This window comes from Pseudonaja textilis, chromosome 1 (assembly GCF_049901715.1).
Source record: "Pseudonaja textilis isolate UNSWEBS1 chromosome 1, rPseTex1.2, whole genome shotgun sequence".
Classification (NCBI taxonomy): domain Eukaryota; kingdom Metazoa; phylum Chordata; class Lepidosauria; order Squamata; family Elapidae; genus Pseudonaja; species Pseudonaja textilis.
The window spans coordinates 58,165,323-58,191,017 of NC_141990.1; the positions used below are offsets into that span (position 1 = coordinate 58,165,323).

Sequence of the window (25,695 nt, forward strand, 5' to 3'; positions counted from 1 at the left end):
CTCCACTTCTGACTTTTATTTGATGTTTGAAATCCAATTATTAATCCAAATGCCAGTTGCTGTTGAAGCCACTGCAGTATTTTGAGTAAATAAAAAATAATAAAGAGTTCAGATATAAGCTGCTGTGTTGCTGCTAAATTTCATTGGTTCCATATGTTGAACACTCAGGATTTGCTCTGGACTATTATATACCGTTACCACTGTCTTTAAGCAGTCTTTTCCCAACAGCATAAGCTTCTGATAAGTTGAATGTGCCAGTATCAAATGTCAGCACATTTGGAAGATACCACATTATAGGAAAATGTGTTTAGATGAGTTGCAACAAAGCATATAAGTTGCTGACTAATGATCCAATGTAGTTTTTTTAACATCAAGTCATATTTTAATATCCTTTGTTTTATGTTAGCTCAGATGCTTGCTTAGCTGAGTTGCTGATTATTTTCAAAAATATGCACCTGTAAACTATGTTTTTTTGTGCTTGGTTTAAAAGTATAAGAACTCATTTAGGTGATGTTTTATTAACAAATAAGATAAAAATACTACAAATAAAACATAGTGAAAGCAAATAAGTGCTTGTAGAAAGCAATGAGAGGACCTTGAGGGGAATGGGCAAAAAACGTTACATAAGCAAAGAGGAATGAAACAATCCTTAAGCAAGAAAGCATTTGGAAGATTCAGGGAATGGAATGGAGTGAATAGTCTGAACTTCTGAGAAAAAAATTAAAATTACATAAGGTGAACTACCAAAAGGATTTTTTTTAAATTTTATGGTCAATTTAGAACTTGCTGATGCAGTGGCAATTCAAGAGAGTATTCTAATTTTTCTGAAAGACACAGATCTTTTTCAAGAACATATCTATATGAATTCAACCAAGGTTCATAAAATAGAGATATTACCAAAGTGAGTTTGGTTTATAAAATGGAAACCCAGAGTGGTAAAATGAAATGCCATTACAGAAAGAAGCAGTAGTGGAAAACAAAATAGTATTTTGAAAATAATCTTAATAAAAGTAGAGATATAAGAATGGTTTGGGTGGAAGCAAAGCTTTTAAGAAAGGCTACTTTATACAACATAACAGTAAACTCAAAAAGAAAGTACAAAAGAAAACACAAACTATTTTGGATAAGTCAAAAAGAAAAGAAGAGGAATTAAAGAAGTTTCCAGAGAAGATACATATTTCTCAACAAATTAAGTTTCTGTTTAATAAAAATTATCTATGTTAACACTAAGAAAATGGAAATTAAAATGAAATGAAATGAAATGCAAAAAAAGAGTTTACAAATAAACCAGGGAAGTGGTTGGCATACCAATTATGAAAAGAAAAAGAAAATGACATTGAAATTATAAGGGGAGAAAGCTGTAATAACAGATAATGTGTCTATGCAAAAAAGTATTTCATCAATATTATTCCAATTTATATTAAGGGCAAAACATTTCTTTAAAGAAATAGTTCAATATATAAGAAACAAAATTTACGGAAGATTGCACTGAAATAAAAATAGATTATGAATGGGCCCATAACAATAAAGTTTGTGAAGCTATAAAAAAGATTAAAACAGGAAAGATGTCTGGACCTGATGGGTTACTAGCTTTTTACTATAATTGCTTTGAGTGATTAATTCCTCAGAAACCTTTAACTCAGTATTTAAAAGTTGGATATGAAATAAAAAGGCTGTTCTATTAAATCAGAATTACTATATATTTTGCCCTAAATAGCAGAAATGACATTACTTGGATATAGCTGCTTCAATCTAGAGGACAAAAGGAGTTTTTCCTCCATGTATTCAATTTATATATAGGTAGTCCTTCAGATTCAAAGAAGACATGTTGTGCAGTTCATCTATGGACACACAGTCTCTGCATCTGAGGCATCTGCATGTTAGAGTGCCCAATCAACACAGCCTTCGTATCTCCACAAAGTTGAAAGCATACTGAACTGTAGTTGTCCATTCTCTCCTATATGGATATGAGTTCTACAACATATCAAACAACTAGAGACATTTCACATGCATATTCTCTGTTCCATCCATCCTATCTGGAGGAATGTGAAGTCCCTCACCACTGAGTCCTTGATTATTAGAGACCAAATATGGAGTGTGGGACAAATCATTAGAATGCATGACCACCATATAACTCACCAGTTGTTCTATGATGTACTAGAAACTGTGAAGAGACCTTAAAATCATCCACACAAGCACTTCAAAGATACTGTAAAGGAAACCTGTGCTACTGTGACATCCAGCAAAGGAAACTAAAAGCTGTAATTGTTCTTTGAAGTCTCTACTGGCTTTGAAGATAGTGATCATCAAAAACTGATAGAAAACATTGAGTGGCATCACAGAATAACACCAACAGTTATTATAATGGAGTAATGGAGTCCCATGCCCCAATTGTGCTACACTCTGCACATCTCATGCATGACCCTGATTTCCAAAGAGTGGCGAATTGGAACAATCATTGAGGAATTGGATATTTATAGCTATATTCCTACTCCTTACAAGGTAGAAAGATCCAAAGCATTTTCCACTAGGACAAAATTGAAGGATCTGTTTAGTTCCTTCAACTCTGCTGGCTATGGCAAAGATATTAATTTCTAGCAACAAGTTATTCTGTCCAGTATATCAGAACAGGCATGCAAATCACAACTTGAACTGCAGTTCCTGACTGCATCTCTTCTGGATTGGTGAACAAACCTACTTTATAAAATATTGCCTAGGATACAAGATAGGAATTTAAAAAAACAACAGCAAGAACTTCATAAAATCAGGAAGCTGGAATTTTATAAAAACAGAGAATGAAATAAAAGTCAGAGATACTGAACCAAGTACATGCTTCAGCATAATGATTCATATTTTATCCCAGGAGAAGAAATATATACTTTTGTTGAATACAAATTGGCAAGTGCAATTATACATAGATTTCTGCTTAACCAATAACCTAGCATTCATTTGTTTTCCAGTAAAAAGTTAAGGTCAACATTTAAAAAGCTATAGTCTGCTGTAAATGATATTTAAGATAATTAGATTTTATTAACAATATTTTTATAGCAGAATTGCAAGAACCTCAAGCTACATGTAATAGAATTAGTCAACTGACAAGTTATTAAGTTTAAATGTATGAGAGTACATCAATGGTTATTGAAAGCTACTAAACAAACGTTGAGTTAAATGGTTAAGAAAAACATTGCAGCTTTATCAATGAATGGAGGAATGAATGAATGAATGAATGAATGAATGAATATGAGCCTTTGTGTGTGTGTGCATAAACAGTTTAGACACCGTGTGTGTGTGGTGGAGCGAAAATAGCCTTTGTGGGATGCAAGACATACTTTACTAGTTTAGAGATACATACGTTCACAATGAGCTTAAATAGACTCTGGGGGATGGTAGAGGACAGGAAGGCCTGGAGGAACATTGTCATGGGGTTGGAATGGGTCAGACACGCAACTAACAACAACAACGTTCACAATAGACTGACATAACACTATTAGCAGAATGGTTTTTAATTCTAAGCCATTTACTAATTCCTATCATTATCTTTCCCTACTCTATTGCAGACACATGCTGGTTTAATGTTTTCAGAGTTGTTTTGCAACAGTAATTGCATCTTTTTTGAGTAGTTAGTGGCAATTCTGAACACATTAGTATGGTTTCAAGTAGTTATAAGTATCTGCCCTAATTTGAACTAATCTGACTTATTAATGCCAGGTCTCATCTGCCATCCTGTTGCCTTGTGAACCAGTACAAAGAGATCCTTTGGGAACTCTTTGTAGATGAAAGTTTTGTTCCCAATGTAGACTTTTATGGTCCTAAATACTGAACTGTAATCTGCATTTGACTAGGTCAGAATCAATTTCCCTTTTTGAAGGTAACTATAATACTGGCAAAACATGGACCAACAATTGAGTTCTGATGATGCGAGATATTATCAGTTGAGAGGTTCCAGAATTGCATAACAAAAGCATAATTGCTATAAGATAATTAATACTTACTAATCATATAAAAATAGGCTGGGGGTATGGAGTCTAAGAACATATTATCACTATGTAAAGTTTTAAATTAAGTAAAAGAAAAGAAGACATAACAATTTAATATTAAATACAGAATGGTGTAAAAATGTGCCACATTAATGTCTCCAAGAAAAAGGAACTACACAGGCTACTAACATTAGAACAAATTACTCAAGGTCAAAGAAAACCTTGGTGAAATGAAAATCAAGGAGCAATGGAAAATTCCCAAAATGAGAAGAGCTATATTGTCTATTTGTAGACAATCAGCATTAATTAAGCAAATGAGACTTTCCAATTATTCATAAATAGTTGTAGAACAGTTCCAAAAGTTGTTTCTTTCTTGATTTTGTTACTCTATGAAAACATGAATAACAATAGAATAAAAAGCTGTTCAAATTTTGTTTTAAAAGCAAAATTTTGTTTTAATTAATGGTTGGTGAATACAAAATATATACCCATAAGTATAGACTACATTAAAGTGATTACATTAATCACTTATTTTCAATTTCTCTCTTCATTCCTTTTCCTATTATAACTATTATTTTGTATTCTATGCAACAGAGTTCCTCCACAATTTTTATTTTTCTGAAGTAATTTCATATTCATATTAGCTAAGAATCTCTTCAAATATGTTTTAAGGAATGAAATCTATAATTGGTTTTCAAACAAAGTATGTTTTATTTGAAATGTGTCATTAGCAAGTTTTTACCAACACAAAAAGAGAAAGTCCTCCGAGTTTTCCTTTCCACTCCTTGCAGGGAACTATTCCAAATGCACCTTGAATCCAAAATTAAATTATGTGACTGTCTGTTTGGGCTTTAAGATTTATCTTTCATCACATTGCCTTGATATTTCATATTACTAAACACTCAGCACCAGTAGGAGAGCACTGGGAACAGTGCTTTGTTAAATTTATCTGTACAGTTGCTGTGTGTGGATGTGTCTTAGAAGCCTCCAAGATTGTTTTGCAGAGAAATAAAATTTTGTACATCTTATTTATAAAATCAAAGCTAGGATTTTACATTATAAAAGTAGAAGCTTACCAATACTTTCACAGCAGAATTACACATAATGTTTCCTTTAACATGAAGTAAATTAAATAATATACAAAAATTCAGGGTGCCATATAGTATTAACAGAAATAAGTTTTTGAAAATATTATCTATTTATAATAGGGTGATTGGCAACTAGTCGTAAGTGTGAACAGGTTGCCAAGCACCCAAAATGTGATTACATGACCGTGGAAGTGTGTGTGACATTTTACAATGGCTGGAAGTGCTTAGTCAGCATCATCACAGGAACTGCTTGAATTGTTTTGATCATACCTGTGGATCAGATAGCAGATAATCAGGGTTGGAAGAGACCTTGTTGGTCATCTAGTCCAACCCCTGCCCAAGCAGGAGACCCTACACCATTTCTGACAAATGGCAGTCCAATCTCTTCTTGAAAGTCTGAAGAGATGACGCTCCCACAACTTCTGAGGGCAAGCTGTGATCAGCTGTAAAGCACTCTTTCAGATGCTGTCATAACTATAAATGGTTATTAAATAATCAGTCCAAGTCAAGAAGAATTACCCATAGCAGTTTGCTTTTATTTCCTTTACTACAAAAAGATTATGCTTCTAATCCTGGAGAAATTAATCACTTACGGATGGAGTATAAAATGAGCATGATTTTCTAAACGAAAAAAAGGAAAATAAAAAAAAATGGAATGCCAGTAAAGTGTTCAAATAACATTTAGTGATTTCCGCTCTTTAGGGCCTAGAATTTGCTGCAAAATGGCACATTGGTGGTCTTTGGCAATTAAGATAGTTAGATGACATGAAATCTCACTTTATATATTTTCTTACAGAAATCAGAAGTTAGACTGAATGATTACATAAACAAGAGGAAGGAACAAACTCTATTTTTGTTTAACTAGTTTACCCCTTATCCTCATTTATGGCTATAAAATGGGATTTAAAAAACGTATGTCTTACAATAGTATCACCTTAATAAAGAAAATAGATGATAACTATAGTACATTCAGGTCCCCAAAGGTCTATAAAGGTCAGGATAATTGTGCATGATTAGAACAACTTGTATATGAAGTTTATTTTGGGTTCTTTGTTCTAAACAAATTACACAACCTCCTTTGCTTCATTTTTAGTGTTCTGTTTTCAGCTCATAACAGGCACTAGACAGCCTCTGTTCAGAATGTACAGTTAGCATCTTGGATGACAATCACTGAACTCAAGTATTGCTATTGTAAATATGATTTGTAATCAGAAATATTTTAGGTCAGCCTTTTATGGTTTTTGTAAAGGAGTTGCTTTTCTACTAAGCAAATAAAACAATAAAACAATAAATAAATGTGCCTACCGTCCCTTCCTATTGTTTCTTTTATTTTTCTTATATGTACCCATTTTATGTATTCATAACTATGTATATACTTATTGTTAGGAATAACAAGGTTACCTAACATAGTTTGGGTAAAATAATATATATAAACTATGATAGTAAGTTTAAGTGTGTGTCACTTTAAACTGCAAAGCATGTAATTTGGGGTGCGGTGTGAAACCGCCATAAGAGGGAGCAAGAGAACCTGATGATTCGCTGACGATTGACTGGTTTGATGGATTGATGGTTTGTTAACTGCGTGTTTCCCTACTACTGAGTTGCTGAACGCTGGAGGAAGAAAGGAGGTGTGACTTCTTCATATCTCTACTGTGAGGAGATATATTACTGGACTGATATTTGTAAGTTTACTGACCTCTTTTTCGACACTGGAATTTGCAACTGAATAATCCCCGGACGGACTGAATTAGTGAATGATATATGGACTGTTTTGACTATGCTAAAACTCTTGCTGGAATAAACTATTTAACTAGCACTGTGTATCTGTTTTACTGAGTGTAAACTACAAAAACTTTTATCTCACATATTTTGCCTGCCTGCCTGACTGCCGTGCAGATTCTGCTAAGGTGTATCCCTAACACTTATTTCTATTATTTTGTAAGCAATTGACAAATCAAATAAATAAATAAATATAAATAAAAATAAATAAAACCTTCAATTTCAACTTGCTTAGAAATCTATCCAATAATTTTTGTATAGGGCACACCATTTTGCAAGCCTTTGCTTTCTATAACTTTAAATGATTTATAGTTAGTAGGTTGTTATGAGATCTATGTAACTTTACTAGAACAGCCCAGTATATTTTCTTATGAATACTTCATTGAATATTGGTTGTGACAGAACATAATATGTATATTCATCCTCCATACATCATGTGCAGGGATGGCATTCAAATTTTTAACAACCAGTTCTGTGGGTGTTGCTTAAGTGGCTTGGTGGTCATGTGACTGGGTGGACATGGCTTGGTGGTCATGTTATTGGCTGGATGTGGCCAACTCAATCTCACTCACATCGAGGCACGCATCTCCTCACCTGGCCTCTCTTGACTGTGGGGATGCTACAAAAGTCGTAAGTGTGAAAAATGGTCATAAGTCACTTTTTTCAGTGCCATTGTAACTTTGAATGGTCACTCCACAAAGCAAAGTACCAGCAAAGAAGGGGAAAAAACTCCAGAGACGTTCCTGAGACAGGAAGTCTAGTCCTGCCAAGAATGTAATAAGGGTTAATGGAGAGGCAGTTTCCGTAAGCAACACCAGAATGTTTCCTTCCTGCCTTCCTTACAGGATTAGGCCAGTAATTTCTTCTAACAACAGGTTCTCTGAACAGCTTAGAATGTTAACAACCGGTTCTGGTGAATAGGTGCGAACCTGTAGAATCCCACCCCTGATCATGTGTATTCAGAAGGGTCACATAAATAATACGCAGCTGATCATTTAAATGAATTTTACACTGTGCTTATTTAGAATATTCACGTAGGAATGTAAATCTGTGAAAGAGAAAAAGACCCATCAAACCCATTCAAGGTGTATTTAAAAATTTTACCCCAATGGCATTTAACACAATAGAAGCTAGACTGTATAAAACTAAGTATCTACAATGATTCTACAGTCCAAAATATATTGGGAAGCTTGTCTTTTATATTCTGCACCTGTGTGCAACATATATCACTGTTTAAAAATAATTTGATTAATGAAATGCAGGCTACCAGACAATGTATATTTACAGTGAAACATTATATATTATCTTAAAGATTTTCCTGATTATATAAGGCAGCATGGTAGTAAACATAACAAAAAAAAAAACCCCACCCCTCTGGGCCATCAAATAGAGAATTAGACCTCAGGAAGGAAGGTTAATGAAGAAAAAAAATAACACATGGTTTTATGCTAGTAAACCCTAGGACCAACTTCAGGTAGAAGGAGAAAGATATCTTTTCTCTTTGATAGTAAATACACCGTTCATGTAAGAGACAGTTTGGTCTAGTAGTTTAAGGCACCAGGCTAGAAAGTGGGAGATGATGAATTCAAGTCCTGTCTTAACCATGAAAGCCAGCTGGGTGACTTTGGGTCAATCATTCTCTCGCAGCCCAACTCACTTCACAGTGTTGTTGTTGAGAGGAAAATATGGGGATTCAAAGTAAAGCAAATGATCATTGTCACTGATGGTGCTGGAGAATTCAGAAAGGCCTCTGCATTATCAGTTGAGCATGTTTTGATTGAAAGGCTCTTCACAAGTATAACAGCAGACAAAGTGGATCCAAAGATCAATGTTTCTCTGTAATAAAAATCAGTATTTCCTTATTTCACATCTCCTAGAATACTAAACCAAGAAATAGCCTACTTACCCCAGCCAACACAAAGGTAAAGTCGAAATATTCTTTGCTCTGAAAATACAGAGAGGGCTAGTAGAGTATACAGGTACATTCCTTCCACCAGTAGCCAGTAATAGTTTGCAGTCACACAATATTGCATCATCACGAAGATCAAGCGGCAGCTGAGTGACTCCTGAGAGGGCAGAGATTTGAGTAAATACTTAGGTGCTGCAGGCTAGGAAAAATGTGCCCATGAAACCACAATGCCACAATGCCCTCACAGATTTCATAACAGAGCAACCTTTGGAGACTGTCAACAGCAGGTTACAAAATAATCAAATTCAGTAGCAAATATTCCTTCACTGTACAGCCCCTTAGCATGCCTATTTAAACTATTTCTTAGCTGCCTTGAAGCATTATAATATTTTTATCTATATCCAAGGGGGCATTTTTATTCTACCCAAGAGGCAGCTTACCTTATGCTCATCTTCCATAAAAAATGCCACTCAAGATAGAGGCCTCAGTTGAGCAACCTGAGTTGTGGCAACAGAAGCTTCCAGAAAATGATGCAGAGATGACTAATGAAGGCAAAACTTTGTCTGTGCCAAAGTATATACTTTTTTTTTCAACACTGCAGCACGTATGCCTCATTATATTCTGAAGAGATTTCGGAAGAGCGGTGCAATCACCTTCTATCTGTTTCTCTGTATTCTCAGAATGTAAGCCATTGTTCAAGAATAAAACTTTGAATAAAAATAAGAGCTGCCATTTCCTCTGAAAATGTTAGTGACTACATTCCCAATTACATCTTATATCATGGTTCCTCTCTCTAACAGAAGTGTGTTTATTTTCATAGAACAGGAATAGGGCATTATGTGGTATTTCAATGTTTTTATTGTGAGGAAAATGATATCCTTTCCAGGGATATTTCTAATCATATTTGTTAGGATAGTGATTAAAAAGCACAGTTTTTGGACATGTTATCAAGATTTACCATTTTAAGGAAGATCTAAGCACTTACAGTTGCTTTTGGACTTCTGAAATTTCAAAAAAATTAAAGTGAAGAAGGAATGTTATCCTCATGGGAACTGAAAGGGATTTTTATTTAAAATACTTTCATCTATACTCATATGTAGCAAGCTTTCCCCCAAAAGGAAATGCACACTTTAATATATATATATATGCAATATATATCACATACTTCTATTTAGGAAAATATCTTTAGCCTTATATACCTGGTAGGAAATTACACTCTCCCACTGCTGTTGACGAGGGGCTGTCTTGTACATCCAGGTGAGCATGGAGTCCTTAATGAAGATGGACACAGCACGTAGGATAAATGAAGTAAAAAGGTTCAAGTGAATGTAGTTCCTGGTACAATGCAGATGCCTGTAAATATAATGATGATGCTTAATTCACTTGAAAACATGGAGGCTGTAATGACTGTAAAGTGAGGTACCAAGGGAGCTCTATTCAAAACTGAAGGGTAGGTAGTTACACTATAGAGCTAAAAAATAAAATTGTGGGTTGTTCTCATTTCTGAAACAGAAAGCAAACTACTAATACTAAAAAAATATACAAAACTATTATTGGAATATCATTTTCTATAGTATTCAGATAAAAAGGTTTAAAAACAAAGACTTAAAATTGAGTTTTAAGTCCCGTAGGTAAAGATTTAAAAACCCATTGTGTAAAACATTCTTAGTTTAACTGTGCACTGCACGTTTCTACAGGAGATTGTGACAGAAGCATCAATTCCCATCAAGAGAAATCATGCTATTTACCAGCAAATGTTTGAAAGGTAAGAGAGGACTATTACTGATATAGCATTTAAGAAAAGAATTGCATACACACAGTAGGAATAAGTGGAGCATGACTTCAGTTCTGGGATCCCAATAAGCAAAAATGAAAATTCATTATGAGCATCAAGTTAAGAGAACATAAATTTCAACATGCCAAAAAGAAAATCTTAATCCAGCAAATTAAACCTATCATCATTGCAGCAGCAGTACTTTTCTTCGGAACCCCTTCTCCTTATTTCTACCAATTTATAACAAACCACATTTAAGAGCAGATGATGTAGCAGAACAAAATTCTATTGAAAAAAGTTATTCTGTTCAAAACAAATGTACTGTCAATTTATAAAACAGAATATTCATACAAATTTAGCTGTGTCCAATTTAAAAGCAATGTTTATTTATTTATAATGCAGCTTTTTTCCTGTCCCACAAATCCACCCAAGACAAACTGTATTTCACTTATTATACACTTCTCTTTAATCCCATATTTTGAAATTTTCCCAATTACCATATGAAGTTTAATTTTTATGCCACTTCTAATTATTCATCATTACATTTTTTTTTGAAGTTAAGCATCAAGTACCAGATATTTTCATATGCTAGAATTCATTATTTTTAGCCACGTGGCTTACCTGAACCAAAGGAGGATGCCAGTTGCTATAACAAGGGCTGAGAAAGAAAGAGCATATCCAGTGGTGTAGATGACAGAAAGGAATAACAACCGTCTTCCTGGTGAGTCCTTCAAAGAGTAACACAGAAACAGGTGAAATAAAATTACTGGACTTTTCCTGTTTCGTTGTGTCATACAGTAGTTTGCTTCAGTGGAGCAGGCAGAAATACAAAGCCAATAATTTTACATGGAAACACAGAAAAAGCTGACAAAACGTATCAACGACACAATATTCAAACAATCAATCAGAACAGAGCTGAAAAGGACCTTGGAGGTCTTCTAGTCCAATCTTCTGCTCAATCAGGAGACCCTGTACAATTTAAAACAAATGGCTGTCCAGTCTCTTCTTAAAATGAAGCACCCACAACTTCTGAAGGCAAGCTGTTCCATTGGTTGGTTGATCTCAGTGTTAGGAAGTTTCTCCTTAATTCCAAATTGCTTCTCTCCTTGATTAGTTTCCATCCCTTGTTTCTTGTTTTGCCTTCTGATGCTTTGGAAAATAAGTTGAGCCCTTCCTCTTTGTGGCAGCCCCTCGAATACTGGAGAACTGCTATCATATCCCTAATCTTTCTTTTTTCTAGACTAGCCATACTCAGTTTCTGCAATAGTTCTTCATATGTTTTTGTCTCCAGGACTTTAATCACCCTAGCTGCTCTTCTCTGCACTTTTTCCAAAGTCTCAGCATCTTTTTTGTAGTGTGGTGACCAAAACTGGATGCAATGTTTCAGGTGTGGTCTTACTAAGACTTTGTAAAGTGGTACTAATTCTTCATGTGATGTTGATTCTATGATTCTGATTATACAAGCAAGGATTGTATTAGCTTTTTTGCCTGCTGCAATTCATAGTAGGCTAGGGGAGTACCATGTTCATAGTATGCTAGAAAGTGAGCAAACTTTGTTATTCCCCGTAGATTATAAAGTGACTCCAGCATCAGTTCCCAAGTATAACATAATAATACTTCATTTTACAAGTTTGTTAAGATCAGTGAGAAAATAATCGACTGCAGATGCTAAAGATATTTTTATATGTATATGTATTCTAAGAAGTATTTCCTTTTCAATAACCCATTATCTACTAGATCTTTCATTAAAATTATTTCCATAAAATTTCAATGCTCTGAATTATATATTTCATTTTTGCATTTATTTACTCATTCATTTGTTCATTTATTTAATTCTATAGTCAGTTTTAATCTGGTCTTCTCCAGATTGTCTCTGGTGTACTTCAGGTCTCATAATTCTTATTCAGCATTATTCTACCGAAGAGAATATTTTAACTGCTTCTTTTAGCATAGAAATTCTACAATTTTTGCTTATCAATGAGCTCACTAAGAATAAGTATGCATTTCTATAGGAAGGAATTTCTTTAGTTACTTTAGCTGAGTATTATTATTAGCAAATAATAAAAAAGGCACAAAATGGATGATGTCTCACTGCAGTTCAATTACTTCTCAAGTATTGAGTTATTTTTTTCAAAGAAATGATATACTTACCCATTCAACATGAAATTCGGCATGACACAGAATTAAAACAAATGACATACTACAAAATAAAATATCAAAGCCTTAGTTATTTGTAAAAATAATAAAGGTGGGATACAATTAAATAGATAGATGAAATGCAGTAAGACATAGAGAAATGTCACCAGATAGAATTCAAATTCTTTTTTTCATTATCTTCCTGGAAGATGAAACCAGAAGAAATTTTATAATTTTGTCAATCTTGGTCCCTCTGTATCACATACTCAAATGGTTTCTTTAAAAATTTTTGAAGTTCTAACTTCACTTTCATTGCAATTATCAGTATTACAAGCCCGAAGGACATAACAATCAAGAATATTATGTCACATTTCCCTGTTTTCAATCCCACTAAAACTGTGCAACAATCCAAATCATTCTATAAGAACTAATGGAAGATTCCATGCTGTTATTGTTAATAGAAAACTTTATTTTAAGACACTTCCACAGCACAAAGAATGTAGCATTTGGGCAATAAATTCTTCAAACAAATATTGTTTGCTTACTTCATCAGTAGCCATACATGCAGAAATGTTCCTCCATGGATTGGTGGAATTCTCCTCCATCAGCCATGTCCCTTCCAGTGTGCAGAAACGGTAAACTTGCCCTGAAAAGGCAGGTGATAGAAAAGCCAAATGCAATCAAATCAACTGCATATACAGTTAAAATCTTATCCAGAAGTTGCCCACAATATTAATATAGCCCTGACTAGACTGTAAATTATTTATTACATGTTTTGGGAGTCCCAAGACAAATTAGAACCCGAAAGTTGGAAATGAGTTTGTGGGCTTCAAATCTTTGTACCAATCTTTTCAAACAAAGTTTTTCAGTACACTAGAGGTTTAACTCTATATAAAATCAATCTATTCCCAGAATCAGGCCATTTGTAGTGGAAACAATTCCTCTACCACCAGATTAAAAAAATAGTATTTGATTGGCATGTAAGAAACAATCAAATAATTTGCAGCTTAGAATTTTCTGTGCTGTCAATACAGCATTTACATTCAGCTAAGTATATGTCATCAAATTTTGCTGCAGTGTTATTAAATAAGGAAATCAACTTACGTTTAATTACAAAGTTGTAATGTTTAATTTCTAAAAAGAAGAAATACCGCAGTATTTAGACCCATCCCTGAGTTTGGTCTAGTGGAACAGGCTAGACAACAGGAGACTGTGAGTTCAGTTCCCACCTCAGACCTGAAAGCTGGGTGGGTAATTTAAAGCAGTTACTTTTTCTCAGCCCAGCTCACCTCATAGGGTTGTTGTTGTGGAGGAAATAGGGGCAGGAAGAGTGAAAGTAGATTTTCTGCTGACGGTTATTTATATATAACAAAAATAATAATAAAGGCAGGATAAAAAAAAGTATTTAAAACACCACATGGGCATATCCCATTATTTTTACTCTACATATTCCAATATTCAGAATTCCTATGAAAAACATGATTGATCTGCCTGGTAGCATTTACCTAATATTAGCAAACTTCAGATTATTCTCAAGGCAATCTTCTTTAATCTGTTTTTATTTCAGGCTGCTTTTATTTAAGAGTTTTATTTAAGAGATTGGGGCTAATAGCTGTTTTTATTAACCTTTTTGAAAAACAGAAAAAAATGGTTTACTGAAATAACATGGTTTTAACATTGTTTTGGCTTACTATTTTTGTTGCATGTTACATTTACCACCAATGTAGGTTTTTACTAAAATGTTGCTTTTTGTAAATCTCTTTAAAAACAAACAAATAACCAGACTTTGTATCCAAAGGGATATAACATATATCATCTCCAAATCAAGAATACTGAATAATTCCCTAAATTTCATATGGCATAAAACATATTTTCCTTTTCTATTTTTCATAGACTTCATAAAATCATTTTTCTTTCACCCTTTTAAAAGTTCAGCCTTCACCTCTGTATTTTCTCTCACCCATGTAAAAGTTTAATCTTCTTCTCTGAAGGATCGGTATAACTATAATAGGAAATTGTAGTTATATCTATCCATTGTTGGACAGTTCAGTCCTATCTGGAGAACAAATTCCCTCCTACTTGCTCATAATAGGTTTTTCAACCAGGAAATTCTGTCTTCTAGAATAAAGTTTTATATATATTAGCAGGGCATTTTAATTCATTATAAAACTTGACTTTGTGTTAAGAAAAGCTAGTCAACAATGTTACAAGAATCTCACCAGACTGACTGCATGACTTTGGGAATTGCAAGTTAAGGCTTCAAGGATTCTGGGATGATAAGACCTGTGCTGTTTTCTGCACTGGAGTGACTTCAAACCTGGGCTCCTCTTAACATCTCCAGTCTAACTGGAGATTCCACCACACTTTGATATTCAGTGTTCTAGTAACAAGAGGATAGAAATAAGGCAGCAGCTACTTTTGGTAGCCGATGACAATATTGTTCATGGTATCATGTATTTGGACTTATCCAGCCTTTCTATTTGGGTCCAAATCTCCTGAATTAGGAACATGGGGAAAAACAAATTGAGGCAGCTTGAGATTCAATTTTTCTCTTACTCTACTACCAAAGTGTTGGATGTTTTCACACACACACACACAAATCCCACACCTTTTATGAAGAGGTTGGTAGCAACAAACCCCCATATTCCCCACCTTAAAATTTCAATAAAAGAGTAGTAGCTCAGTCTTAACTGTGGAGTTCCTGCTCCTCTTTGAGCTTGTTTGCTTGTTTACTTCATATGTTTTATTATAGCAATAGAATTAGCACTTAGACTTATATACTGCTTTATAGTGCTTTACAGCCCACTCTAAGCAGTTTACAGAGTCAGCATATTGCCCCCAACAATTTGGGTCCTCATTTAACCACCTCGGAAGGATGGAAGGCTGAGTCAACCTGGAGACTGGTTTTAATTAATTATTTTAATTATTAATTAATTATCCAATTAGTGCAAGTTTGCTGCTGATGTGGTTACCTAGTTGGGTTAAGAAATGTCTGCAAGCAAAAAACCAAAGCTCCATGAGCACCAAGAACTCTACAACAGTTTCAACTCTGCAATGGAAATATCTATCTATCTATCTATCTATCTATCTATCTATCTATCTATCTATCTATCTATCTATCTATCTATCTATCTTCATTCCAAGGACGTAGCATTGTAGTCTGAAAGTTTATAATTATGTAATTCTGTATTGTAAACCATAATAAGGGATAATTTAAAATCTCCCTAGCAGATTCCTTTTACATGGGAGAGGCTTTTCTAAATAACAAAAGATGAATTCCATCTATTTTCTCAGCATGGGTTCAACTGCTTTAGGAGGCAGTACTGTGCCATAGAAGAATAAAAGATCTACCATGTAATTCTGGCCTTAAATCCAATTATCAGGGGGTTAGTGTAGCTTTATGAATATACTTGTGCTGATGACCTATAAACAACTTTAAGTTAATGTCCAATTGCTAAGCTCTTATTTCTTCTTGGGGATCTTGTGTATCATCTGGAACCAGAGAAATCGATAAGCATTTAAATCTTATTCAAAAGGGAGCAATATTCCAGAAATTATGCTGTAAAACTACACAATTAGGCTAGGGCTTTGATTTATTTATCTTTTGATGGAATATGCTTTCAAATAAAGTTAGTTTCTTAGAAGTAGCTCTCTTTGACCCTGTCTGCTGGAATTCCACGTCATTTATATCTTACTGATATTAAATGTTTAAAGATATGGAGTGGTGCCTAGAATTCAAGCAGTCCCTATATGTACATAAAAGAGCAAGAAGGGAGGACAACAGTTAGATCTGGAATTAATGTCATCATTTATCTTGTTCTGCAATAAACTTATAAATCAAATCAAATGTTACAGCTGGCTAAAGGCTTTTGAATATAGGAAAATATGTTATCACATGTCAGGAGGCTCACAAATATTTTATCAGCTAGCTCTTTTAAATGCTTTCCCTATTAAAATAGCCAATCTGATTGGTATTTTTATGCAGCTGCAGAACAGGAATAGTGGGAGATTAGTCACCCAATTGTCTTTCAGAATAAACTGCCACATAATTTATCTTTGAAACAAATTACAGCAGCTCATAGACTATCACAATTTATCCAGACAGGGAAAGACAAACTGAGAGAGAGGAAGTAGAGTAGAGTTTTCTCTCCATGCATTGTGTGTGCATTTTGAACACTATAAGCTATCCCAAATTTAATAACTCTTTTTAATTGTCAACAAGGGAAATGTCCTGAAGAGGAAGCCATTTTCTTCCAGAAGGAAGTTGTGAATCTGAAGCTTAAAAGCAAGGGCTGAATTCCTTGCTGTGGTAGATTGACTTGACAGAATTTTGCCTCTTGATGACAAAAACAGGTATCATAATGGAGATTTTCTTTAGGCAATACATTGGCTTTCATTGGGAAGGGCTGGCTGTAGGCTGGGCAAACTCTGCTTATAAAATTTCCAGGATTACTTTTTCTATTGAAGTTAGAGTGTATCTAATGTAATGCTTCCTTTTATTCTCTCACTGTTTTCTTTGTAAATATAGTGATGGCAAAATGGTTGCAGTCAATGCAAAGTTTAAAAATAATATTTAAAAGAAACTGAAACATTGTGATGCCCATTTAAAATAATGGTACATGAAAGAAGCTAACAGGTAATTGGGGTTCAAATTCTTAGAATTCCTAGTCAGCATATATAAGAAATTCTTTTGGAAAGGGATAGAAAGATGTGGGATTTTAGAAATGTTGTGGCCACAATATTCTCCACACCTCATGTTTCTCTATGATGTGATCTACCTTCAGATTATCGATTTTGATGTAGTATCTGCATTATTTTTACAGTAAGACAACATGATAATTTGAAACAAAGTCCCTATTTTCTACAGCTTTCAAATAATATACAGTATTTGTATGAATTATAGCTTAAAAAGAAAACAGTAATTCCAGTAGAATCATCAACCAAATCTATCTGTATATCAATTTTTCAATTAACTTGCAACATATTAATTTTCTGGATTATATGATACCAATAGGTAAGAAACATAAACCCACCATTTTCAACTGGAGATAATTAGGACAATACATTCTTACACATTTCCAGTTATTTATTTTATTTTATTTTGTTTGGTTTGTCAATTGCTTACAAGATAATAGGTATAAGTAAAAACATAGTTATGAATACATGGATACATATAAGAAAAATAAAAGAAGGGATGGTAGGCATGTTGCTGCGCTTATGCATGCCCCTTACAGACTTCTTAGGAAAGGGGTGAGGTCAATAGTAGAAAGTCATTCAGGGCGCATCACATCCTGCAATATGTATAGCCAAAACTTAGGAAGCAATTATATTATTGCTGCTTTCAACAAAGTCTAAATACTAAACTATTTACAAACTTTCTTTCTTAGAATTACAGAATTCAGCCAAGAGCATGAAGAAACAGGAGTCAGAGTTTAGAAGTAATGAGAGAGGAAAAATCAACTTAACATTCATAACTGAAGGGATTTAGTTGAAACCTGTCTGTGAAAATAAACTTTCCCTCACAGAACTTGGATATAACAGGACAACTCTTTTCAGTTAGTAGACAGACTTTCATTCTAAGGAAGAGGAAGGAAGGAAGGAAGGAAGGAAGGAAGGAAGGAAGGAAGGAAGGAAGGAAGGAAGGAAGGAAGGAAGGAAGGAAGGAAGGAAGGAAGGAAGGAAATCATAGAACAAGATTTTGCACCTATTTTATGCCTGTTTTTAATGGAGATAAACACAAATGTGTTCTTGCCAGCATATATTTTTTTAAATATGAAACATTTGATTATCTATAAGCTATGCCATTTTTCTATAAATACAAGCAAAATTCACCAGTTTATATATAAAAGGATACATTGATCCAACCAGATTTCAGAAAATCATTTTGTAACATTTTTATCTCTCCTGTGGATCTTTAGTTAACACTTTTCCACAAAATAATTTCATGCCACTGTTCTGATACGATCAAAATTATTTATCAAAATTATGCCAATTATGTCATTTGTCAGAAATGGTGTGGGGTCTCCTGCTTGGGCAGGGGTTTGGATTAGATCAGTGGTTGCCAACCACTGGTGGTCTGTGAGAAAATTTTGGTGGGTGGCAGCACACCCATGTCTGCAACACAAGTGATACTGGTGGCAGATGGACAGAATGTGTGTGGGGAGGGAGGGTAGCGGGCAGGAGATTGCGGCATCAGAACTCTTCCTGGGTGGTCCCTGGCCTGCGAGGGGAAGGGGTGGGGGGGAAAGGAACCTCTGAACTGGTGTTGCCTCCTATCTCCCCCTCTGGCAGCCGCCAAGCCTCCTCCTTCCCATTGGGTGTATGAGTACTTCTGGCAAGGAGAAAGCTTGATGGGAGGAGGCTTGGAAGCTGCCAGAGGGGTGGCAGGCACTTTGCAGCTCCTGAGGGGAGAGGCACAGATCGTGGCATCGGAGCCCTTCCCGAGTGTTCCCTGGCTTGTGGGGGGGGTGGGGGGAAAAGGACCTCTGAAGTGGTGTTGCGTCCTGCCTCCAGGCATCAAGGAGGCCAAGCGGCTGCCAGGTATGTCCTCAAGTGAAGATGTTGGAGGGAGAGGCTCGAACCCTCCCCTTAGGAGCCGCAAAGCACTCTGGCAGCCACCAAGACTCCTCCCACCATGCTTCCTCCTTGCCAGAAGTGCTCATACACCCAGCGGGAAAGAGGAGGCTTGGCAGCTGCCAGAAGGGGAGAGAGGAGGCAACACCAGTTCAAAGGTTCCTTTCCCAGCAACCCTGAGACAGAAAGAGAGGGAGGGAAAAGAGAGAGAGGGAGAGAGAAAGAGGGAGAAAGGGAGAAAGGGAGAGGGAGAGGGAAAGAGTGGGAGAGATGAGACAGAGAGAGAAAGAGAGATGAGAGGTCCTGGTGTTTTGTTTTCTGTGGGAAACGGGTCCAAATAACTCTGAGTATTTAAGGTTGTAGCAACAGGCAGCCAAGCTAAGTGCCTGAAGGACCACATCCTTCATTGGGAGTCCAGGCGCTTCAGCGAGCAGCACGCTGGATTCATATTAGTAGTCCGCAGGATTTAAAATTATGAGTTTGGTGGTCCCTGGAGTCCAAAAGGTTGGCAACCCCTAGACTAGATGATCTACAAGGTCCCTTCCAGCTCTGATTATCTGTTAATCTGTTAATTTACAAAATTTAGAAATGGCTACACTTGTAGCCATGATCCACTTATGTTACAAGTAGCTGCTAATTATAACTATGTCTTGTGTCCATGTGAATGAGTCTATATTATGCAGCATGCAAATATGTATTAATTTCTTGTCTCAGTGAATTAATAGTGAACAACATATATTTTTATTTTTTATCTAGAAGTTATGAAGCAATGATGCCTTTATAATATCCCAGGATGACTGCAGTAACAAATTTACTGGAGTTGGCTTTAAAAAGTATTCAGAAATATCAGCTGTCTAAAGCAGAGGGATTTTATGATAAATTGACTGATTTAGACAGGATCTTGACAGGTACTGATAAAAAAATGATTAAAAAATTATACACTTATTTGTTGGAAATTTTATTAGAGGAGGAACAAGTTAAAGAAACGATGATTGTTTGGGGGAAGAATTTTGGATATGGGATTGATTTGGAGAAATGGGAAAAATTGTGGTCTCAAAATTATAAAATGACAATGTCAACAGCTTATAAAGAAAACTTGTATAAGATGTTTTACAGGTGGCATTTTCCCCCGACAAGAATTGCAAGAATGTTTAAGAACAAATCTGAAAAATGTTGGAAATGTCATCAGATACCTGGCTCATACTACCATATGTGGTGGACTTGTGAGGACGCTAGAAAATATTGGACTAAAATTCGCATATGGTTGGAAAAAATGACAAAGACACATATAGACTTGAAACCAGAGATATTTTTATTGGGAATCTTACCTGATATATATAATAAAAATTTGAAGTATTTGATTGTAAATATATTAACAGCGGCTAGGATTGTATTTGCTAAGAACTGGAAGAGTGAGAAAACTCCATCAGAAGAAGAAATTATTAAGAAAATATTGGATTGTGCTGAAATGAGTAAATTGACATTTGAAATCAGAGAACAAGAAGATAAACAATTTTATGAAGTTTGGGATCTTTTTTATCAATGGTTAGATAATAAAACATAATGATAGAATATTCAGATTTAGCATAAAAAAATTTTTTTTTCTTGATATTATCTTTATAAAACATTATCAAGGTAGATTTGGTATGATCTTATGATTTATTGCAAAATAAATTAAGCAAACTATAGTTATCTCGTTAAAATATGAATTAACAAAATTATAAATGATTTTTTTTAGTGATGATATTAGGTTATACAATTATTGATTGATAATATGAGCTATTATGTAATATAACTATACTAGTGACTAGGAAATGGACGCACAAAAAAAAGTGGTAAACCAATCGATGCACTGTATGTAAATTTATGAAGAAGGATATTTTTATGTTTTTTGTGTTATGTTTATGTTTATTTTGTTATGTATGCTTATGCTTGTTATTAAAAAATAAAAAAAAATATATATAAAAAAAAAGAAATATCAGCTGTCTAAGAATGCTTTAACCAAATCATTGACTTTACAGCTTCACTGGCCATCTAAGCTATGCTGATGTGACTGCTTCTGACCTGAAAAATTCTACATCCCTTGGGATTAGATAGTCTGAAAGAGTCCTTTATCCAGTACACAGTACAGCACAGGAGTGTTGACAAGTGGATGTGAAAAGAGTTCCCAAAATGGTTGCTTCTTTTACTGTGAAATTAGAATTCCAATAAGCCTTACTCTTTAATTGGCATGACCCTCTACTTGTGTTTCAACTGATATTCCTCCTATAAGCATACAGCAAATGTTTACTAGATATATCTAAAGATTCCCTTCATTTCAACTTGTTTTCTTATAAGCAGTTGGACTTGGAAGAACAAAGCCTCCTGATCTGAATATGTAATGTGCATAGATTAATGAATTATTTATTTATTTATCCATCCATCCAACTTGATAACCACCCTTCTCACAATACCTATGAGTGGTGCTGAGTTCTTTTACCCATAATCCAGAGTAAAATATAAATTGTGTGTTTGATTATAAATACATACATGAAAAGTACGTGTTGCCCAAACTTTATCAAAGTATACAATTCACACAACATTTCTTAGGACAGTTCAGCCCCTCAGTGCATTTTCTTAACATACTGTAAGTATAGTTTGAAGCAATGCATTGCTGGTCCTTGTCTTAAAGATCCTGCTTGAACTATATGGACGCATCAAAAGACTGAATGGGCATGTTATACTATACCAGGTTTCGTCTATTCTGAAAAGCCATAAACAGTAAGTATGGTTATAGTTCCTATAAGTCATGTGGGGAACTTGCATCTTTGGAAGATTTCAGTTTTACAGGATTTAGTGCCATTAGACATAACCATTAACATAAGGGACCTTGAAGAAGATACAAAAGGTAAAATGGATTATCTTTGTAGGTACAAACTTTCTTTTTTAGTTTACACAGAGTTACTGGCAGCTCAATTTAAATTATAAAAATGAACAAAAATGAAATTACATAAGCTGTTTTTTTCACACAGCTCTTTTCCAAGTTTTAAAAACTCTTACAGTTTTTAAAATGAGATGGACTATTAGCAGTCTCCTATTATATATAATGGGACCTATCATTATCTTCATTTTATATCTAATTTTATGTGATTTGGATCTCTTATAAATGTTGAGTGATGGTATAACCAAATGCATGTTGTCATTTTGGCATCACTGTGATTTGCCTTGGGTCCAACTGTGAAGTATAAATGCATAGAAGGAAAAATCTGGGCATGTGAACCTAGGTGAAGGACAAAATAGTACCCAAGCCCTTGTGTTTTTCATAGTCAAAATAGACAATTAACAACAGAAAATGCTGAAATTTTGTATTAATCCAATTTGAGGGCTCCAACACAAAGCATCCCTTCTCCCCATTACTGCAGCTATAATTACTTTCATGGAAGCAAAATATGTTTTGGAGAAACTACCAAGATCAGAAAATATTACTAGTTAGAATAGTATTTAGGATTTATTTGATTTGTCAATCGCTTACAAGATACAGGTATAAGAATAAATATAGTTTTGAATACATGAGATAGATACTTATAAGAAAAATAAAAAACGATAGGACAGGGACGGTAGGCACGATTGGTGTGCTTATGCACGCCCCCTACAGGCCTCTTAGGAAGGGGGTGAGGTCAATAGTAGACAGTCTAAGATTAAAGTTTTTGGGGCTTGGGGAAGAAACCACAGAGTCAGGTAGAGTATTCCAAACATTGACCACTCTGTTGCTGAAATTATATTTTCTACAGTCAAGTTTGGTGCGGTTAACCTTGAGTTTGTATCTATTGTGTGCTCTTGTATTGTTATGATTGAAGCTGAAGTATTCATTTGCAGGTAGGACATTGCAAAGTATGATTCTATATACCATATTTAGATCGGACCAGAGGCAACGTAGTTCTAGGTTTTCTAGGTCTAGAGTTTCAAGTCTGGTGGCATAAGGTATTCTACAATGAGCAGAGGAGCGGAGAACTCTTCTTGTGAAATATTTCTGGACTTTTTCAGTTGTGTTAATATCAGATACATGATATGGGTTCCAGACTGATGAGCTGTATTCAAGTATAGGCCTATCAAATGTTTTGTATGCTCTAGTTAGTAGTGTGATATTACCAGAGAAGAAGCTATGTAGGATTAGATTAACAACAATGCCTTTTTCACTATGTAGTTACAGTGGGCTCTAGCACTTAGATCATTAGAGATGAGTACTCCAAGATCCTTGACAAAGTTTGGATCCTCAACAAGGTCTTGACTACTTAGCTTGTATTTTATTTTCTGATTTTTTTCTGCCAATATGTAAGACAGAGCATTTATTTGTTAAATTAAATTAAATTAATTAATTAATTAAGAGATTTTAGCATTGTTTCATTTGTAATTCTGAACTGAGAAGGAAAGTTATGTTATTAAGATTGAAACAATACAAAACTATTTCTTGCCTCCAGGCAGTAAATACATGCCTTTAAAAAAGACAAAAGCTACTCGCTTGCTGGTTTTGCTAAGTTACAGGTCTGTGCAAGTCATTCCAAAAAATGTTTCCAACAGGAGAACAACTGACACTGCACACATTTGTATTTTATTGTCACCTTGAACAAATAATTTGATCCACTATATTATTTGGCTACAGAGTTCTCACTATTGCTTGTCTCCCAGTATTATGATATGATGAGAAAATGGAAGAAAACTAAACTATGTAGGTCTGAGATTGAAAGATTTATATAGAATCAAGAAAATGCAGGTTAAGACATATTATGATGCAAATGGGGACAGAAGGGAAGAAAAGGACACAAATCTAGGTGAAGTTAGGTAATGTAAGCTCAAACATAATTAAAACGAACATCCCATTTTGGCCATAGAAAAAATAGGAAATTCAAGAGCAGTTGGGAAAAGGCAGCTTGTAAGCCTTAATTTACTTACTAAAGGGGCTTGCAATCTTTTAATGATCAACTCACTAGAAATCAAAACACTAATGCTATCCCCAGATAATGCTTATTTTCAAAAATACAGCCAATTGTGATAATTTATTTATGGTGCAGGAGTATGGTAAATCTTTGTTTTTTTCCCCATAGTGAAGGCTGTTGGTAGTGAGCCGCCAAAACTGCTGCCATGAATCCTAAGGATAGTAAATAAATAGACTACTTGAAGGAAGGAAGACCTCTAATTCTTCATGCAGGGTGTTAAGAGATTTCCCTTACTTACATTCTAGAGACATATTTTTAAAATAAAAGGTTACATCTAAATATTCTTACAAGGCTATTCTTACAAGGCTATTCTTTCATTCTGAAAGAGAATGAATAAAATTAACCCATTCTGCTTAAAATTCCTAAAAGCTGCCAAGTAATTTGCAACAATCTGAGGCCAATTTTCATTAACAGCTGTTCCAATCTAGGGCCTATCTTTCCACATATTATTTGTTAGGAATAATATTTGTATGAAACAATAATATTTCAAAGCAGGTACTATCAATTTCTGGGTTTCAAGAATCTGCTGAGCCACTAATTTTGGTATTCCTCACCACTGATCATACTGGCTAAAACTGCTGGGCATTGTAGATCAGAAACTTTTACAATGCTACAAGACATCTAATCCTATCTTTTAGTACATAGGTCAGCTAAAGTCTAGACCGTTGCATCATAACACTTTCCTCCTTCTGCAAAATCTGATAAAATGATAATTCACTAGATGTCTGAGGATGATAGCTAATAATATCCCTGGCCAAGCATACCTGATAATTCAGGAAGCTATTAATCTACCTACTTAAGACTATTCATTTAGTGACTATTCAGACTTATGATAGGTCTGAAAAAAATAATTTATAACCTATGACTGTTGCAGAGTCCCTATTGTTACATGTTTGTGATCTAAGCAGTTGACAACTGCCTTGAATTTACAATGATTGCAATATCACAGGATGCCATAATCACCATTTGTAACTTCATAGCAGGTTTACAATAGTCAAGTCAATGGAAACAAAAAAAGGCCACATGATGACTCACTTAAAAACCGCATCCTTTATCAGAGGTTCTGTTCCCAATTGTCATCATAAATCAATGCCTACCTGTACCGTAGTTGAAGAGCAATAGGCTGTAGAAAACTGTCTTGATGGGAATTAAGCTTTTGACAAGTTTAGCATCTTAGTGAGAAGAAAGAACATTTTGATCTTTTTCCAGGATTGGTATGCAAGTAACTTACCCGAGCTACCTGATGGTAAATACCAAGGGCAGCTCATATTCACATAGGTGCCAGGAATACCATCGGGCCAGCAGACATAGTTATCAAAAGTCCTGTTGCAAAACTTGCCTTCTATGAACAGAGAATAATTTAGAAGAAGTCAGCAGAGAAAACCCTCCCCCCAAAAACATTATATTACATGTATTCGTTTAATTATTTGATTTTTAAAAAGATTGTTTCCACCCTGTTTTTTATCATTAAATACCATTTCAAAGC

At 34.7% G+C, this 25,695-nt stretch overlaps 1 protein-coding gene across 1 annotated transcript in view; it reads right to left on the reverse strand.

Annotated features, from left to right (window-relative positions):
• GLP1R (glucagon like peptide 1 receptor) overlaps positions 1–25,695 on the reverse strand; it is a 74,601-nt gene that overhangs the window by 20,888 nt on the left and 28,018 nt on the right. Inside the window, exons 4-9 of the mRNA XM_087932062.1 lie at positions 25,441–25,551; positions 16,015–16,023; positions 13,209–13,309; positions 11,149–11,255; positions 9,953–10,106; positions 8,751–8,910 (exon numbers count right to left, since the gene is read on the reverse strand). Coding sequence (XP_087788188.1) covers positions 8,751–8,910; positions 9,953–10,106; positions 11,149–11,255; positions 13,209–13,309; positions 16,015–16,023; positions 25,441–25,551 — 642 coding nt within the window. The remainder of the gene's footprint in view (positions 1–8,750; positions 8,911–9,952; positions 10,107–11,148; positions 11,256–13,208; positions 13,310–16,014; positions 16,024–25,440; positions 25,552–25,695) is intronic.